General features: G+C 41.9%; 1 protein-coding gene across 1 annotated transcript in view; it reads left to right on the top strand.

Moving 5' to 3' along the window:
• ANKS1B (ankyrin repeat and sterile alpha motif domain containing 1B) overlaps window positions 1-17,913 on the top strand; it is a 425,224-nt gene that overhangs the window by 381,822 nt on the left and 25,489 nt on the right. Inside the window, 1 exon segment of the mRNA XM_010561984.1 lies at window positions 15,642-15,770. Coding sequence (XP_010560286.1) covers window positions 15,642-15,770 — 129 coding nt within the window.

The raw sequence follows: 17,913 nt of genomic DNA, 5'->3' as shown, positions 1-17,913 counted from the left end.
CTCTTTTAGTCACTAGCATTGAAGAAAAAAAAAAAAACCAAAACCAACCCAACCCCAAAAAGCATACTAGCTGTCTCCTTTTCACTCTTTTCTTTTCCTGTTTGAAGTTCTGGTATTCCCAAGAGGTATGACACACTCTCATATATGGCACCTGGAGATTTTCTTTGGGCTGTTAAAAATGGCTTTTCCAGAAGGACTGTGGTATGTTGCATATCCAAAGAGAAAACTGAGCAGTACTTACTTACACCACTCCAAACCACTTTAAAACCAATTAAGTGCTGGGATTTTTTTTTTTTTTTTTTTTTTTGTGGGAGTGTGTACCCACTGAATGAATGACTTCAGTGCCTTCTCTCTAACTTTCACTGTGGAATATAGCAGTCATCCTTTGGGACTCCAAAGAGGAAAATGGATTCAGATGAAATCCATAAGACAGTGTTTTGTGTTAGTCCCTGAACTCCAATCTGTTTGGAGTCTTTCTCAGCTGTGCCCCCAAATTCTGTGCTCCTAATGTATGTAAAATTCCCTTTGACTTTAATGGGAAAGTCAATGACTCCCTCTGGTGATCATTCTCACTAAATTGGACTCACCCCATTAAGAGGCTAATCAGGGATTTCTTCAACCATTCTAGCCCAAAAATAGATTTTTAAATTTATTTTTTGCAATATGGTCTTTGCTAAAATGAACTATATTTCCTTCAATCTTTTCCCCCAAAGCCCCTTTGAAATTAAAGGTAGAATAATTGTTTCTGGAAGATAAAGGAGGTCTAACTGATTCTTAACATGAGCCTTCTGCTCCGTGGTTGTGGGTTTTTTTTACCTAGCAACTTCCTCCTTGCAGTTTGCAGGTTCCTTTGGCTTATGTCAGATCAACAACAACTTCTGAGCTGATACCAGTCCAGCTTTCCAGCTAGAATACTTCTCACAAGCAGAATGATCTAGAGGGATTACTGGAATTGCTTTGAGGATATTCTTTGTTTTAACCCTCTCTTTGCTAGGCTGCTTGCATGCCGCTCTATGAATCTGCATGTTTACTGGATGCTATAGTAGACGGATGTGCGTAAAGACATCTTTGAAGCTGTGATTTTTTTAAATGGTTTTAGGTATGTTCTTGACGATGAGATTAATAGGTATTTTTATAGCCTTGAAGAGAGAGGCCAACACAGTATTGAGAGCTTATTCGTGGTATTGCTTTCATGAATTTGATTTTATTTCAGAAATGTTAGGATCTAAGACTATTGTTAGTCTCAATTTAAAATCTAAAATCTGAAGATATTTTGAGAAAATGGTGAGCTCTGATGTTTCCATCTTTACTATGGCCTGTCTTTTCACTAAACTTTTACATGGGAGTTGTCATGCATGTTGATCTTTGCATCAGATATCAACCAGTGTTTGTTAAAAGTGAGCACATCAGCTTAAATTTGTTTGCCTTTGATCTGCTAAATGGGTTTAAACAATTCTCTAAACCGTAATCAAACCTGCTTGTAAGTAATACAACGCTTTGTTTCCTGGAGGAAGCACTGATTTAAAGTTACTTAATGTGGGTGGTTTTGTCTCAAGGCCAGCATGTACCTTCATTCACAGTTCCCTAGCAGACTGTTTGTGACCTGAGAGGGGAAAATCCTAATATAAACAATGAGTCTAACGAATTTGGATTCCCCACTGGAATACGTTTGGTCATCCAACTCTCCAGTTGTTTGTCCAACTTTGAAAGTCTTTGACGTCTGGTTGGATAAACCACAACTGCCAAAAAGGTAATACAGAAGGTTTCGAGATGGTTTGTTTTCCAATTAAAAAGGAAAAAAAAAATCCAGAAAGGGTTGAGTAGTCTGAATCATCTTTGTGGATGTTGAATTCTGAGCCTACAAACTGTATATTAATATGACCAAATTAATTTAGTTTAAAATAGCTGAAGCTGTTCTTCAGATTGCCTAAACCTTTAAAATAGAATTGAAATCATACAAGCAAAGCCTAAGGACTTTGGAACCAAAATCAATAGGAGGAGTCCCATTGGAGGGATTGGGCTCTTCATTCACCCTTGAAATCATGGGGCGGGGGTGCAAATATATATTTGCAGGGAAGAGCTTTGGAGGTTAGAAGGATGCATAGCTAAGTTCATTAAAATACACCAGTTAAAATGTCGGGTCTTTAGGATTTGCAATTCTCCAGGCAGCAGAGAAGCTTTAGGTACTAGCTGCAAGCATATCCCAGGCTGCCAGCCCCGAGGCTGTTGCTATTTATTGCTCCAGCCGATGACACACGGTGTTTTTAGCCACTGTGGTCCATAAGACTTGTCGCCGTGGTGGTCAGCATGCTGCATCCTGCCCCGAGCCGAAAAGCATCCACGCCGTTCCTTGCAGAAGCCCAGCTGGGTCAGGCATCGTGCTGCACCCTGAGATGGGAGAGGTCCCTCCTTTCGGCAGGTGGTGCGTGGATGCCTCTTCAGGGCTCCGGGGAAAGCTCCGGGCTGTGTCTGCCTCTGGGAGAAAAAACTGATCGTGAGTCAGAGTAAGCTTTCTGGTAGGATAAAGCTAGTTGTGGCCCGTATGGGGGGCACCCCAGTGGGCTGTGATGGAAGGAAGAGAATCATTTAAGATCTCAGAGGGTTGGAAAAATTATTCACAAAGGCTGGCAGGAGAGGTTCTTTCCCAGAGATACTGAACCCAGACTTAGTTTGGAAAGCCTTTGGCGTTCTTTGGTCCCATGGTCTGAGGGCTCTTACTATTTTCTTTTTTTTTTTTTTTTTTTTTTTTTTTTTTAAAATGCAAGTTAAATGTAAGGTCATTGTAATGACTGGGTAGTAGATTTGAAGTAAAGCTACCCTGATTGTTGGGATTCTGCCTTGTAATGTTATTTTGTGAGATACAATAATTCATTGCAGGATTAGGATTGATGTGCAGGAGTTGGTCATTTAAATGGAGTTAGTACCAGAGATCCTTTATCTACAACAGGGGAAAAGTGTAATAAAAACAAGAGACATAATTTGTGAAGGCAGGTTTATATGAAAATTGTGAGATAATTTTGCTGCTTTCTGAAATAATACCTTCAACTCAATAATACCTTCCAAATACTTCACAGATACTAATGCATTCATATTTCCAGTGCAGTGTGGGGCTATGTGGTTTAAAATCATGTTTTTCCGTTGTACAGCTAAGAAAACTGGGGTACAGGGATGTTGCAGGTTGGCTAAGATGACACTGAAAATTTGAAGGAGCCAAAAATAAAACTCTTGCCTCATAAGACCTTCAGTTTTTTAACTTTTAACCACAGTATGACTTTTTTTATTTGCTTGTTTCCTGTTTGTTTTCCTGTCTCCTTCTCTGCTTTGGAAGGATTTAAAGATTACAGTGAATGAAGGAAAATATGCCCGGGAGAATACTGGTGTGTAAAATGTGATAATCTAAGAAGCAATGAAGAATGGGTTTTATCAATGGTTGAAATTGCTGGTGAAATAGCAGAATTCTTTACTAGTAGATTTAAGAAGCAATAAATACAAAAATACGTTGTCTAGATTATTTCATTCTGTTGTTATTTCTAAGGTTTCTTCCATTTTTTATAAGCATAAAATAGTATATGTTGTGGGGATGAACAGACAGCCATTTTAAAGACAAGTATGTAAAACCCAAACAAAATGCTCTAAGGTTCATATTTTTAGGTGCTTTTTATTTTTAATATGGAAGGATGACTGAACTATGAAGACCTTCAATTTAACATCAAAAGAAAAATGCTTAACTGAATCTATTTTTATTGCCTGGTATAGGTGTTACTGACAGTTGCCTTTTTAATTCAGACAGATATGAATGCCATAGAGGGCTCTATCTTGAACTGTAAATTTCAGCAAAGTTTCATCTGTAAATCCCTTGACTATTGTGTATTTAATGGACAAGTAAACTGTTAAAGACATTGTGAAAAATCGAAGTAATTTCTGCCTGAATAGAAAGATACAATTTTTTCAAGAATGTTACAGAAGCTAGCATTTTAGAAATAAAGTCGTGGGATGTGGATCATACCTACATGCTGCTTCAGCATATGGAATTAAGGAAGCCGCTTCTATATTTGGTATTAATGATCCAAACTAAAGCCATAAATACTACACCAAGAAGGGGACAGATGTTCTTTCAAGATGGGGACAGATGTTCTTTATTAATTTACTGTTTTTCACACTCAGTCTTGTGAGCTAGAAGCTCAACCTTGGAAAGACTGTATGAAAAATGGAGGAGGATTGTATGAAAAATGGAGAAGACGAGGTAGTTTCTACTGTCAAATAAACTATTGTTACTGAAAACTTGAATATTTCAGAGTCAGAGCTGCATTTTAATATCTAACATTTACATTTTGAGCTGCTGGAAAAAAGTTGTACTTAGAGTTTGGGGCGCTCTTCTGAAAGCGCCTGCTTTTTGTTGTTGATTTGTTGTTACTTTTCACTAAAATGTAGATACCGTTACCTAATGTTCAGGGACCACAGCCTCATAATCTTTATTGGTGGTATTTGTCCAGAAGCTTGTGTCCTCCGTGCGAGGCTAAAAGGCTCCGGCAGCACCAGCAGAAGGGCTGTTGTCCGTCGGAAGAGGCTTGCCTGCTCAGCCCCGACGGCAGGGCCGGAGCGGTGGCTGTAAAGCTGGACCTTCCAGGAGCCGGGCAGGGCAGGGGTAGCCTTGGGAAATCCTTAGGAAGACCCTCAGTGGGTCCTTCCCAGCAGGAACCCAAATCCTGGGTTGCTGGATGGAAGTCAAATGAAAACTGCCTGCCTATCAAAGAAGATTGCCGTCGTGTGACGGAGGGTGCCGGCCGGTTGAGAGGGAAGCGCGGCTGCGCTATTAGTCTTTTCGGAAAAAGAACGTGCAAGGTGTACGGCCCTGCGTGAAGCAGGAGGTGGAGGTGTGCGAGACCTACAGCACCGACCCTGGTACGGGAGGAGGCTTTGCTTCTCGCCCTGCCGTGGGGCTGGAGGGGACAGTCTGTGGTGCTGGGCCGGTCATCTCCCTTCGCGGGGTGTGCAGGCTGTGGCACGCACCTTCTTGTGAAACCTCGCCGCGGGCACTGAACCGGAGCCTGTGCTCACGCCTCTCACCCGCTGCCTGCCTGCAAGAACGCCGTTCCAAAACGGCTGGTGATTTTCCGGTAATCTTCATGTGAGGTGTTTCCAGAAGCAAAAGAAATACAGCAATGCAAAACATATAGACTTATTCTAACAAGAAGTGTTATTGCTAGTTTCTGCTTCTCTAAAAGAAATACCGATTTCAGATTTCACTCTCCGTCTCTGAAGACCTCGTTTTCGAAGGAGGATCTGCGATTATTCCTGCCGGTAAGACAGGCTCTCCCCAGAGCTTTGGGAACATTCAGGGAAGCAGCATCTACTGAGACAGCACAACTGCTCTCCCACGGCCCTGAGCGACGATTACAAAAGGGGCCAGACAGCCCCATTCATCCAATTTTCATTTGTTTCTTTCAGCTGTTGCACCTTTGAAGATTGTTCGCCATGCCAAGAGTGATCTTTCTGGGATGTGATCCAAAATTCTCCTCATTTCTGGAGCTAGACTGAATTATAGTTAGCAAGTCACTGCTAGAATAACGTGCATCAGAGGGAGCGGGGTTTGCCACTGTTTCTCTCCTTCCCCCGGTGCCTCGCTGGGGCTGCAGTGCCAGGAGACGGGAGCCATATCCCGAGGCTCAGCCCTGCAGCGAGGCCCAGAGGAGCCAAGAGAACGTTCCTCCCCATGAGGAGAGGCAAGCAGGGGCACAGGTTGTTCACAGAGGCTGTCCGGTCTCTGTCCTTGGAGGTTTTCAAGACCTGACTGGATGAAGCCCTGAGCAACCTGGTCCCATCTCACAGCTGCTCCTGCTTTGAGCTGGGGTTGGAATGGAAATCTTCCTGAGCTCTCTTGCAGCCTGAATTATCCTGTAATTTATTTGCTTATTCTTCTGCAAGACTGATGTATTTAATTTGAGTATACTAAAACTTCCAGATCTTTTTTGTGTCCTCTCCCCACCTGCCTGTTAAATCACTCTGCTAATTTATTTGCCATTTTATTTGTGCATTTAATCTTACATTCCCAAGGAATACTCTTATTTTACTGAATTTCTCTGACTGATTTCTGTAGTTCATCAAATCCGTTTTCAGTTCTTACCCCATTCTGGGAAGTCCCTTACTTCTGGAACCTCCCTAGAGAGCCTGGGCGCTCCTCCAAGCCATGGCATGGAGCAGATCATTGCAGATTGCCTCGACATCTTCCAGTCCAGTTGTGCTTAAATACCGATAATTATTCTCTAAAAGAGCATTTCAACTTCTTGTGCAACCTCTGCATTTTGACTCAGGCTAGTTTGTGTATGGGGCATGTGTCCTGTATGTTGCCACATCAGGAGTCACGCAGTCAGTGTCCGAGTCCTGCTGTGCTGCTTCTCCCTGCTGCTGGTTCAGTCAGCCAGTTTTCCAGCAAAGGAAGGAAATCTGATCTGAGATGATTGATACCGAACAACCTCATTATAAACATCTTGACTTTTTCTTGGCCCATAGGAGCTGTCTCAGGTAACCCATGGCAGGCAATATTATGCTTTTTCTTTGTTATTCTCAGTAATATATACATAGACATAGATAGATGCACATACGTGCATATATTCCTAAGCTGAGCCTCACCTCCCTCCGTCCCTCTCACACCGTTAACCGGCCACCTGTACCCCGGGTAGCAGACGGCAGGAGCCGTGCAGTGCCGGCCGGTCCCTTTCCCCCTTCCTTCGCCCCTCCTGCCCGTCCAGAGGTGTGTCCCACGGTGACTGGGCAGGGAAGTCTTTTATGCATGGGACATCTACAGCTATCACAAAAATAGTATGGTGATAGCAGAGTCTTGTCGCAATATTACTTGTAAGCATTTATCTTTTGGGAAGAATAAGATAAGCACATGTTTGATACTAATCAGGCAATAGCTGATGCTATTTTGTTGCTGCTCTTTAGCCTATTACTTAAGAAAATGTTCTTTGTTAAACTCTTTTTCACAGAATCTCTGTGTCAGTGGTGTTAAGTGCCCAAGTGTATTTGTGTTTATTATGGTGGAGGTGCATGCACAGATTCAATTCCTTTCCTTCTTTTTGAGGCCATATGTATTGGGAGCTGAAAATTACAAGTGTTTGAAGCCTAATCCCAATTCTCCCGCCTACTGCCTATTTTCTGGCCTCAGATACTCACTTAACCTTTTTCCTTTCCTTGGTTCCTTCCTCTCCAGCACAAGCATATGCAACTTTAAGTACTTCTCCTGGGGATTTCATAATTCATTAAAAAATTTCAGCACTTTGAAGACATAAAATATGTAGATAGTAAATGCTAAATATTTTTACAGTGGTGCAAGGAAAAGGTTGGTTTCTGAATTTGAATTCATTACCTTCTGTGAAATTAATGTTCCTTCTGTACTGCATTTCAGTACCTTAGTCATTCAAACATTAATGAGTGCAGAACTGAGTAATGAGTTTTGCACTGCTGCCCTTCTGCCTGGGCATTCATACAGTCATGGGAAATTCTTGGTCTCTGCTGGTCTGCTTGATGTATTACTGATTTAATAAATTCAGTCACCTGTATTTAAAGATGATTTAGCTTAAGCCTAGATCCCCCAAACCTTTAATTCTGGAGGTAGGTCTGTGTGATGGGGTCAGTTCACTTGAACGGTCCTTGGAGCAGAGACCTGGACCCAGAACTTGTTTCTTGCAGGTGAGTACTCCAGACATCTGCTTTTATGCCCTCTTCTTTCTCGAAAGAATTAGAAATAATAATAAGGGCTTCCTTTGTTTATAGAAGGGGTTGCAGACAGCCTATCTTCTGCTGCTTTAACCTGTGAAAGAGGAAGGTGAAATACATAGGTGTGTCAGAAGGGCATCACATTGAGAGCTCCTAACTCTTGGGGGGAGGGTGCTAACCCCCGTGTTTGTGTTTGGGAGGAGATGAGCTGGGGAGGGAGCGGCAGGGTGGGTACCATCAGCATGGATAAGAAAGGATTGATTTCCTGCCCTTTTTTTAAATGGAGCAACTTAAAGCTTGCATACACGCTTACTGCAGCATCGTGATTGTCGTGATACATGTTCCTGAGTTAGTGCCAAAGCAGCCGAGAGATGTATCTGCTGTATTTCTGCGTTTACACGCTGCAGCACGGTAGGGCCGCTATTGCAGCGTTTCTGTGTCAGTGCAGCAGCTCTGCCGGGATTGCCCCGCACGCCTCTGCTGCGTGGGGACAGGCACCGGCTCCTGGCTGATCCGGCCGAGGCACCGCACCACTCCCTAAGGGCAAGTCCTTGGGAAGGGCAGGATTTAAGGACGCACATTAGTCTCCAGAATAGCAAGATGGTGAGAACCGGCTGTACGACATGATGGCATCACGGCAACCCCGTGCCAGCACTGTGAGTGCCAGGGAGAAATAAGATGCCTGCTAGCATACGGTACCATGCTGCTTTACCTTCCTCCTTTCAGGACCTCAGTGCGTGTGTCCAAATAGCCCTGCAGTATGTTTTCTTGATTACCAGATGCTTGGGGATGCTGCACCTGGCACAGAAATGCCTTCTCTTTTACTCTTCTCTTGCGAAGCAGAGGCACAACCTCCTGCCATGGATTCCCATTCAGGAACACCTCTAGGCAAAAAAAACATAGGCATCACTGTGATGGCTGGAGCATCCAGAAGTCAGTTTGCTTGACACACGGAAAAAAAAGTCATTAGTGCCAACCCGTGAAATGTCCTAATTCTAATGTCCAGCAGAAGTAGCTGGAGCAGTGTTTGCTACTGGCCTTGCACTGAGAGTGTGTGTCCATCACACGGAGGAGGACAGTTCTGTAGCAGGTTGCAGAGGATGAGGTAGAAGATGGTGAACCAAAGCTGAAGTTTTTATTAGCTAATGCTATCAAAATGTAGAGCCCTGCACATCACGAAGGAGAAGCAAATATCTTGGAAAACAAGATGAGGGAGAAGAAATTAACCGGATACAGGGAAGTTTAAGAATTACTGAAGCTGGGGGAAGGGATGTGTGCACATGCATTTCAAATCATGAAGGAAATAAGAGACAATTAACAACATTAGGCAGCCAGCAGCCTGTCTGGCAGTGCTCGATAGTCCAGAGGATGCCAGCCTGCCCTGACAGTAACCAGAAGCGATAACCTAGTCTGTCACCTGCCAGGCAGCCAGGTTTCAGGCTACAAAAGGTAAGAGCAAGAGCCATATTTCTAAGAAGATTTGCACTACTTTGGATTGTTTTGAGCATTGGTGCTGCTGCTGACGAGAACCAGCAATGCACATTCCTGCTGTTCTTAAAATACTGATATATTAATTGCTATCTATTCTGGATGCTGCAGTTGCATTTTTGATGTGTGTTTATTGCCTTTTGTTGCTGCCTGCCGAAGATACTGTGGGCAGATCCTACGTCTGATGCTTTGTTTTAGTTGCCTGGCTACTGTAAAATGTTATCTTAGCTTTTGCTGAGGTGTCACAGATGCTTTCTTGATGAGTGTCCAAACAAGGAAATATGTAAAAGATGCTGGCGAATGCTATGCTTGCCTGGTTCTGTTGCTTTTGCTAGAGATGCTACAGTATGCTTACTTTGCTTTGCTACTACAGACTATCTGTACAATAACATAGACGGTAGACTGAAACCTTTCATTTAGACAGCAGGGTCATGGTCAATACCAAAGGTAATATTATCTGTATCTTTGTGTGCAAAGGAACTGTTGTTGGAAGGAGATGGTGAGCAACTGCTTCACTTAATTGCAATGCATTCTTTCCTGGTAATTGTTACAAAGAAAATGTATTTTTCCTGTTGGCTGTATTGCCAGATTTTTTCCCTTCCTCTCTCCCTGTGGAAGTCTCCAACAGAGAGAGAGATTCAAATCTCAGAACTTAATTGGGTTGTTGACTTCAAACTTCTTCCCTGCCAAAAACTGAATGTAACCAATATTTCTTGTGCTTTCTGCATTTGCTGTTTATAAGCCTGCATAACTTTATGTCTTTACATCACCAGCACTTCTGACTAAACTGTTTTCTTGTACTCACAGTTTGAAACCTCGTCTAAAGTCTCTGAATAAGCTATGTTTCCTTCCAGTCAGTCCAAAAATATTTTGCCAGCAAATAAATAAAAAATTACTTTTAACAGCTGTTTTACTTCCTTCTTTAATGATATTGCAAGCCTTTTCTTAATTATTCTTGCCTTTTGGCAGTTGCGGTGCATTAATATTTACAAGATGAGATGTAGTTTTCTGTTTATATTAGCAGTCCTCTGTCTGTGAGATCTGGACCAACCAGAATGCAGGATATCCTTTCTCATCGATTCATCAGGTTCATAATGTAAGATACAGTGATAAATGGCTATGTTGTCACTCTATGGATGTACAGTCTGTTGCCGTGGTGTTATCTACGGGTGTCATGTCGCTGAAATGACAAACAAAAGTCCGTAACTTGTCCGCCCTCTCTGGGGACCATGTGTGCGCGCATTGGTGTATCGTGCCGTGTGGTTAGCATCTGTTGGCTGTATGGTGTACATACAGGACGGGGGGGATTGCCAGCAGCAGTCTCGCTGGGGGGGAGCTTTGACTTCTGTTCCTGATGTTTTTGTTTGCTCACTTTTCCAAAGTGAGAAACCGTGTAAACACCTCGGTTTGCACAGTTTCACCCCCCCAATGTGTTGTGCTGCCCTTTCTGTGTTAATCTGTAGGCTTTGCCTAGCGGAGGAGCACGCCGTGTTTGCAGAGGCACTTTTGGGGAATTAGAGGTAACGCTGACGGTGCTCTGAATTTTCATCACTTCTGGGACAGAGGCACACATGCTGTGCCCATGAGAGCAAACATGGTGATCTGTATTGCAGCGTGGTATGGATGACAGCCAGTCGTTCAGGTTTCACTAAGCCTAGTATTTCAGAGGAGCTGTAGATTTCTCCTAATTTCTGTCATACAACTGCCTCCTCGGAGCATTTCTGCCAGAGAGGGCCATTTTGGCTACCGAGCTTTAGAAGCTTTTAAAATGTAAATACGCCACGAACCTGTTTCCATTATTTCAAATGCCAGATATAAGGAGCTAAAAAAATTTCTCTCGCCTTAGGAATTAAAACGTAAGCAAATAATGAGGATTTGGCTGGTCCACCGAAAATTCTTACAGGGAGAAAATCATTAATTTTTCAGCCAGAAGCGTTCTATCTATGTGTGCTCAAATTTATTGTTGTCATGGTGACTAATGCATGTTACCGTAACTAGGCATGAGGCTTTAACAGGTGAAAAGTTGTAACACATGGTCCTTGTTAAAAATTACTACATTTAAGCCACTCAAAACCAGTCCCTTCCTCCCCCCTCCCCCCCCATAGCATGAAGGGTTTTTAGCCTGACATTTTTATAAAAAGATGAGGCAGGTGTTAGATTTTATAGAAGTTGTATTGAGATTACTTCTTACCTGTGACTGCCTCTGCATCCAGGTGCCTTTAATGTGAGTCAGATACAGTTCTCAGAGAATGGGATGAGATAGAAAAATGTGCAATGATTGTAAAAAAATACCTAATAGCGGTAATCTGCTTCTGTAGCTCATTTGACATCAAGCATCTGACCCTTTCTAGAGCACTGAGAAGTACACATCTGCCCATTTTCAGGGTTATGAAGCGCTGCAAGAGCATGAGATACTGGTCTTTAAGGCTGTGATCTTTATGGTTAAAAATTGTCACTGTAAAAGGATTGAATCTTTACCACTCTGGCACCTGACTTGAGATGGTTTTGTGGTTGTAAATTCTTTATCTGCAAAATGTGGAGCAAAAAAATCTTCTTTCTCAAGGTGACTGAGGCCAGAGAGAGGAAAGGCATTGGTTAAAGGCATGGGGAGGTTAGAATACTAAAACACAGGCAGTACAGCGAAAACCATGTGATAAATTGCACAGCTGTCTGATGAGCTGTAAAGTTAGATGAGGAATAAATTATCTCTTCCCTTTCTACTTCATCAGAGAGATAAAAATCTCCATACGTATATTGTGTCATAAAAAATACATAAGCTTAAATGTTTGATTATTTCTTATAATTGCAAATTAAATATTCAAACCAGAAAATCCTTATCCTATCATATCTATTTTAAAAATGAAATCAAACATCATAGTTGGTCCTTCACGGCAATTTGCGAACATTTCTATACTACTTGAAAGTGGTTTAGGTGCTTATGAAGGTCCTGAATCTCAATACATCACCCATGAGTTGTTCCACACCAATTCCTCAGATTTATAACAACTAGTAATTCATATTTTTCTACCCCAGACTTGAGACTTGTCATGTCAAGTCTTCTCTAGGTCAAAGATGTTCCTACTTTGTATTTTACCTGAAGTTAATTGCCATCATCACATCCTAAATCTCAAAATTTCAGTATCTGACTAGAGTCAGTCAGCTGAGGAGCGCCTTTTCTTCCTGTAGAGGTTTTAGGCCCAGATTTATGAAAGTATTTAGCTGTCTAAATCTTGTTTAAAAGCCTTTTTTCCCTTTAAAAAAAGAAAGGAAAGGAAGTTGCATGTGGAATATGTAATAGGAATTACACTTCTAAACATCTTCATGGATCTGGGCTTTGGAGACTACCCTGGTACAACTCAGTCTAAATAAATAGGTAATGAATACTAGTGATAGTATGGTTTAAAAATCTAAGGAGTTTGGTAAGAAACAAAAGGAAAGGAGACCAGAAGCCACTTCTGCTGAATATTGAAAAAACACTTACAATACAGTTACAAAAGAAAATTTTATGACTATGTATAACATGTCTTCTTCATCCATCATAATAATTTATACCTTATGATGTTTCATTTTATGCAGCTTTTCTTAGTAGCTGCTCCCTCTACAAGACACACTGAAATACATGAAAGGTCTTCAGGTGCAGTGGTCTGTCAGGAACAGCAGAAATCCTGTATCTCTGCATTCCCTTAACCTCAGCCATATTGCATGCTTAGATCATCCTAGAGACATGTACAGCAATCTGGTCAATTCTGGTTTGTCTAATTTAAGAGGAGTAGGTACTAGGATGATTGTATATATTTATAGAGCAATTAATGGATACAAATGAATGGTCTTCACACAGTCCCTGTCTAAGGGTCTAGCTTTATTAGCCTGGTTGAAGATTATTTCTCATTTCCTCGTGATTATTGCTTCCTAGCTCCTTTATAAAACTGAACCAATATGAGCGGTAATCACTGTTTCTCTTGTTAACTGCCCTTCATTTGCAGACAGAAACAATATGATTCTCCATTTTTTTTAATCTTTCATGCAAAAGGGAGTCAAACTGTAAAATGATGTGCTCATTTCATTCCTTATGTACCCTGCTTAATTTGTCAGTACTGTCCATTTTCTGCATGTGAGGAAAGTCACCTGCAGACCAGCGCAGCAAAAGGGTTTGGAGCACTACCGAGGGTCACTTACTCCATAAAAATTCATGGCCATCCCCATGCTTTCTCAGTGGAAAGACCAGTGGTCAAAAGATGTACTTTTATAGCTTCTCTGTCATGGATTTACTCCTGTTCCATCATAGTAACCTTTTGCTAAATGGATAGGATGTACCTCCCGAGATCTGCTTCCTTACACAGAACATGCAGGAGTGTATCATCTTTATTAGGGGGAAAAAAAAAAAAAAAAAGGGACTATTTCAGGTGGTCTGTTAGCTATGGCCTTGAACAGCTCATAAGAGACGGTTGAGCACACCGTGAGAATTTGTGATGGGTGCAATCCATCTTCTCTTGTAGTTACATACAAACTCCATTAATAAGGACGTGGATCCTTACCCCTTGTAATATGATTGAAACCTTATTTTATAGGGAGAACTCCTTCCTAGAGAAATCAAATTCCCACTTCAGATTAAATATGATAGAAGGTTTTTATACATTAGTGGTCAGAAGGATTCATTTCTGTGGATACAGAATGCCAAAAATTGGAGCAATTGCTCCTGCTGCTTTCCTTTCAAAATTTGAGGTTGCAGTCATATCCATAGTATATAGGCAACTTAACTAGGCAAAACAGAAATTACAGTACTGTATAATTTGTAGATGTGCTAATAGTGCCAAGATGAACTAGGTTTGACTTGTTTTATGATGTTCACTTGCTTGAAGTTACCATATCGGCAGCGTAATGTTGATGTTTCCAGATTTATCTCTTGCTTTTCATTGCGGAGTTGTGCAAATGTGTGTCATTCCATTATTTTGTGACACATGAAAATGATGTACTTGTTTTGTTTATTCTGTCCTGATTTAATTAGTAGGATGTGATAGTTTGCCAGACTTTTGAACGTCTTTGATAAGAATTTTTTCATGTGTTCTTGATGCTTAACTTCTTTTTGCTTTAAAAGTCTTAACTTCTAGCCATATTCTGTGTGAAATGCTGGTGACAATTCCTTGCCGGCTTCCACACGTATTTTAAACAGTATGACATGCATGGAAAATACAGAGATAAGTGCAGGTAAAGAAAGAAGTAGCATAATCCAAACTGAAATAATCATATAGGTGAGTGTAAAATAGTTTGAGAGAGAGCAAGCAGGGGAGGAAGGAGAATCAGGAAGGAGAAATCTGATCCCCAAAAGACAGAGTGGGCAAGAGAGGGGAAGTCAGAGACAGATCAGACCGGACAGGGTAGGGGAGAAGTGGGGCAAGAGGGCTTGGGAAGAGGAGAAGGATCCATCCATGGGTCTTTTTCAGTTAGAGTGAGCTGACGCTGGTTTGGCAGCGACCCTGGTGTCGAGGACATGGGCAGTGTGGGCACATGTGAACCAAAAGTAAGAGAGATCACAGTTAAAAAAATAAATAACCTCAAATAATGATTTTTTTTTTGCATGGGCCTGCAAGGTGGAAGGAGCCCCCAAAGGCCCAGAGCTCAGTCGAGGTCCAGTAAAGCCGTGTCTGAAAATACACAACGGCAGGTGAGACCCAGACCAGCACTGCCCTGCTGGGGGTGTTCCTGTACCGATGCCTGCGTTGGCTCTTTTTGGAAGAGAGAAGAGTGTCCTGCGACGTGATTTGGCAGCAAACTGCCATCCTACCCATGTTCTCTGAGGGCTTTGAGGAAAGAGGGGAGATGACAGCTCAGGAAGGCGATCACCGATATCAGTGAGACTGATGGATGTGGAAGGGCAATGTTAGTAACTCTGCAACGAGACATCAAGAGAGGGTGATCAAAGTAAATACTTGTGAAGAGATTAAAGAATGCCTCATACGTTTGAAGAATGTATAAGTCTTCAGATCAAAGCAAAGTCCCAGTTATTTAGCCGTTTAGGAAAGTTAGTTAGCGATTATATGTGCTGGATAATGGAAGACTTATTAACTGTGTAGAAAAGCTTGTAAAACACGCAGTGGAATTTGTGAATGGCATTTTTGTGCATCTCATGATTTTTTTTCAAGTGCTCTCATCCTCATATATATATTGTAAACAGTTATTTTTAAGGAACATTTCCGGTGCTTAATGATTTTATTCTCAAAGCAAATAGATTTAATTAAAGTCTCATTAAACACTACAGTAGATGACTTTGGATTATAAGTTAAATCATGAAGAATGTTGTAGGAGTTGTATTCACTTATTTTAGTAACATGGCTCTAAGTGTAGAAAATAAATTATTGTTAATTGGGCACAATGGAGGGCTATGTTATAGCGAATTTGCCTGCAACTTCTCTTACATCTCTAACTGTGATTTTCAGACAGGAGACTGGGGAGAGCCTTCAATTACATTGCGACCTCCAAATGAAGCCACAGCATCAACGCCTGTGCAATACTGGCAGCATCATCCAGAGAAACTCATCTTCCAGTCATGTGATTATAAAGCATTTGTAAGTGTTGATAAATTATTGGTTTGATTTGGGGTAGATATATTAGTTTTAGATTTTGATAGACTGTTGGGTTTTTTTTAATTTATAATATTTTTTCAGTCACTTTTAATGAGACATGCCACTTCCTCTGAAATACTGTAATTGTAATAAATGAGAAACAAGGATGCACAGTACTTTTTGCTATGAATTTTGTGATATATTGCAGTCCATGTAGCAACAGTGTTAGAGAAATGACATTATGAATAAGTGGCTAAGTGCTGTAGAAGTGACAGTGAGAGCAAACAGCCCTACTTCTCATCTGTCACAAATCCCTGTCTAGTACTTATGGAAAAATAATAAAACATAATATGGGATCCTCATGCCTACCTTAATGCTGTGTGCACAGTAGTTAAAGTAAGTATTGCCTTGCCTGAATTTTGTACAGCTGGTTTGGGGGAAGGGAGCTGAGGAAGATGGAGATCAGGGTCCCGAAGCAGTGTTTTCCATCCATGGGACAAGGGCACATTCAGACCTCTCCCAAACTGATGACTGCTCGAAGTACCAGTAGCAGTCAGTTCCTTCAGGGCAGAGAGTGTTTATTTTTACCTCCCGATAGCTGTAACTGATTCCTACTTTCCATCCCTGGAGAAACGGAGCTTCCCTCTACAGCTAAAGACAATTAGTGTTCTTTGGCTGTAATAAATGCTTGTGAAGGAGATGAAGGTCTCCTGAAGTACAGAAAGTCATATTGGAAGACTTTGGGTTTTAAATGAAAAATACTTTTCTGAAGCCTTAAGTTCCCCATCAACAGGTCGGGGTGGCTGGTGCTTCTGGGGAGCTGAAGGGGTGCCTCAGCCCACCTGTTTAAACTCCGACATCTCCCCTTCCGACTTTGCTGGAAAACACTGTTAAAGTTGCTGAAGGTGCTTCCCAGACCACCGTGTCCTCTTCGGAGGTGGCCATCGAATGAAACAAGGCTGACTTATTTTACAAAGGAAAGGGTCTCAGTAGTTGTGGTGCCTTTAGCATGATAGCTGGGGGTTAACCGCTTGTCCAGGGCATGGGGTTTAGATCCTCTTCACCTGAAGGAGCTTGACTCCTCAGTCCTTTTTAGGATAATGCTCTGTTCGCCAAACACTGGAGCATTTTGGGGGAGAGTTGGGGGCTGCTGGATCTGATTTAAAGCATATCTGGAAAGGTAGGAATTAGAGACCAAGCACAGGTGAGACAAGAGTGTGGCTCCCACTGAGGAAGGGCAGAAGGGGTGTCACAGGCCTTGAGCATGTCTGTACCTTCCATCAGACCTTCGTGGGGTAGAAACTGCCATGAATGCAGTGATTGTCCTTGGACAGGAACTCAAACCTCTGCCTTCCTCAGCAAGTCACAGTCAAGGTCCAGCTCTCCTGCTCTCGGTCTTGCTTCTTTCCTATGCAGTGCCTCAAATCAAAAAGGAAGCTCAGTGACTTCTACTTCTTTAAATATTTTTCGTAGTTTTCAGTGAAGTGAACAGGTTTATCTCAAGACTGCCTCTTATCTCATTACTTGATCCAGCAGTAAATTGGTAATCAGATGTAATCTTTGTAGTAGATTGGAAGGCATGTGGATCATTAAAGGAATGAACTTGGGATGACTAGGAATATCCAAGTTCCTGGTGATTAAGGAATCACCAAATCACAGTATCCAAGTTATTGTTGATTAATTAAGGATTGTGCATCACTGCACTGTCTTGGCTCCCTGAGCTGTAATGACCTCAGCCTTATGGAGTAAAACCCTGGCTTGGAAGTTATAACAAGCCCTGGCTTGGAAGTTATAACAAGGGCAGCTTTCATTGTATGTCACATCACTCAGTTGAACTGTTGGATGTCCTCTGTGTTGCTCCTGCATGTTCTGGGTGTTTGAGAAGGAACATTTCCAAAAGTACAGCAAGTCAAAGGAAAGCAAAACCCTCCTAGAATTTCAGATTTTTCTGACAACTAAATTGGACAGTACTTCTGTGATTTGTTTGTCTATTCCACAGTCCACCATGGGAAGCATTTCTGAATGCCTGCAGCTGAGGCTTTTTGCTGTTGTGCAGATGGGACAGGAGCTGCCTGTCTCTTCTCTTTCTTACTCTTGTTCTGCCGTGAGCTCAAAAGCACTGCTTTTTTTTTCCCTGGTGCCTGAC

This window comes from Haliaeetus leucocephalus, unplaced genomic scaffold, assembly GCF_000737465.1.
Source record: "Haliaeetus leucocephalus isolate CR32 unplaced genomic scaffold, Haliaeetus_leucocephalus-4.0 Scaffold151, whole genome shotgun sequence".
In the NCBI taxonomy this organism is placed as follows: Eukaryota; Metazoa; Chordata; class Aves; order Accipitriformes; family Accipitridae; genus Haliaeetus; species Haliaeetus leucocephalus.
This window is presented reverse-complemented; position numbering and strand designations above follow the sequence as displayed.